Source organism: Teleopsis dalmanni, unplaced genomic scaffold (assembly GCF_002237135.1).
Source record: "Teleopsis dalmanni isolate 2A unplaced genomic scaffold, ASM223713v2 unscaffolded_contig_1353, whole genome shotgun sequence".
Lineage (NCBI taxonomy): Eukaryota > Metazoa > Arthropoda > Insecta > Diptera > Diopsidae > Teleopsis > Teleopsis dalmanni.
The window spans coordinates 2,622-4,471 of record NW_024032735.1 but is presented as its reverse complement, the minus strand read 5'-3'; the positions used below and the strand labels follow the sequence as shown (position 1 = coordinate 4,471).

At 34.1% G+C, this 1,850-nt stretch overlaps 1 protein-coding gene across 1 annotated transcript; it reads left to right on the top strand.

Moving 5' to 3' along the window:
• The first annotated feature begins 638 nt into the window (after positions 1–638).
• Positions 639–1,093, top strand: LOC119664066 (histone H2A). The gene has a single exon (XM_038073627.1). The coding sequence runs from the start codon at positions 695–697 to the stop codon at positions 1,067–1,069; it is 375 nt and encodes a 124-aa protein (XP_037929555.1). The 5' UTR covers positions 639–694; the 3' UTR covers positions 1,070–1,093.
• The last annotated feature ends 757 nt before the right edge of the window (positions 1,094–1,850 follow it).

Sequence of the window (1,850 nt, the reverse complement as noted above, 5' to 3'; positions counted from 1 at the left end):
TTGAACTTTTTTAGTTCAATGAATTCCTCAGTGCGGACTGGATTTGGAGTGCAATGATCTTGGGAAATGCTTGGGGGCACTGGAATAACTTCATTATTTGCCATTTCCATCAAATTGCTAATTACAGATGTGCCTTTCAAACTGTCAATGCACAGTTTAAAAAACACTGAACAGTTTGAAACTCACTGAACAGTTTGACAGTCACTGGAAAATCGATTTTGCACCAACAGTTTGAAAGTCACAAGTGACTCTCAAACTGTTACTTGACCAATGATAGTCAAACTGTAGTATTGGTGGTATTTTATACCAAGTATTTGGAACTTGAGTGCTTGAATACTTGAGTCTAAAGTACTTGAGAGCTTGAGTGCTTGAGCACTTGAGACTTGAGTACTTGGGTATTTGAATTCTTGAAAAGTTGCGCTAATGTAACTTGAAATAGTTGAGTTGAGTTTCTAGTAGTTGAGATTTATAAAAATTGGATCTATTTTTTTTCAATCCTTTTTTCTTTCAATCGTCCAATCGTCGATTTGGAGCAATTTCCGTTTCTATATAAACATTTTTCAAACGAAAGTTTAAAGCAATTTTTTATTTTAAATTGCGTTTAGAAAAAGTATATGAGATAATTTGTCGGCATCATTAAAAAAAAATAGATCCAATTTTTATAAATCTCAACTACTAGAAACTCAACTCAACTATGTCTGGTCGTGGTAAAGGTGGTAAAGTTAAAGGCAAGGCAAAGTCACGATCAAATCGTGCTGGATTACAATTTCCAGTTGGTCGTATTCATCGATTATTGCGTAAAGGCAATTATGCTGAACGCGTTGGTGCAGGTGCTCCAGTCTACTTAGCTGCCGTTATGGAATATTTGGCTGCTGAAGTTCTTGAATTGGCTGGCAATGCAGCACGCGATAATAAGAAGACAAGAATCATTCCTCGTCATTTACAGTTGGCCATACGTAATGATGAAGAATTGAACAAATTATTGTCTGGTGTTACAATTGCACAAGGTGGTGTACTACCAAACATTCAGGCTGTACTTTTGCCAAAGAAAACAGAAAAGAAGGCTTAAATTATTTTATTTTATTTATTAAAATACGAATACATATACGTGGAGAATTAACTATCAATTAATCCGTCCTTTTCAGGACGACAAAATTTATTTTATTAAAGAAAATGTATTTCATTAAATCAATTGATATAAATATTGTACATACTATCATACCTACCCTACTAACTTACACAAGCCATACTTTAAAACACTTAACAATCAATCATTTCTTGCCTCGCCCTTCTGTTCCGTTACATTCCTGGAAGACCTTCATGAAATCGAAATCTTCGAAAATTGTAAATCAGCCTACATAACAGATAAAATACATAGCATTGTTAGTGTATAACTTAACACTGCGTTTTGCTACATAGTAATAATTTTTTTTTTGTTTTTGGGCAGCAGGTATCAACCAGTTTTTATACATACGAGTATGTATGCGTTCCAATTGACTTCCTAGAAATCAGGTTCGCTGTGCCACTATTTTTTAAGAATGCAAGTTTATTATTCAGGGTTAGATAATTGAAGTGTTACCTATTCAAGCGATCACATTATTTTTTTATTGATTCAAATTACAAAAATTTGTGAAAATAATTAAAATTTCACAATCCATTCACTCTAGCTTGATGTGGCCACCTTTTGTCTTGACTATGGCTGTGATCTTCCAGTATTTTGGCCTATTCCTGAATAAAAGCTTTCTTCAGCGTATCGAAACTGGCTTATTTTTTAGTTCTCAACTTGCTCTCCAAATTGGCCCAGCGTAACAACTCCTTTGCTCATTCGAGTTTAACTTTTTGTTGCTTTG

Excerpts from the sequence above, each read along its gene's own strand:
- LOC119664066 (XM_038073627.1), top strand. The coding sequence starts at position 695 with ATGTCTGGTCGTGGTAAAGGTGGTAAAGTTAAAGGCAAGGCAAAGTCA.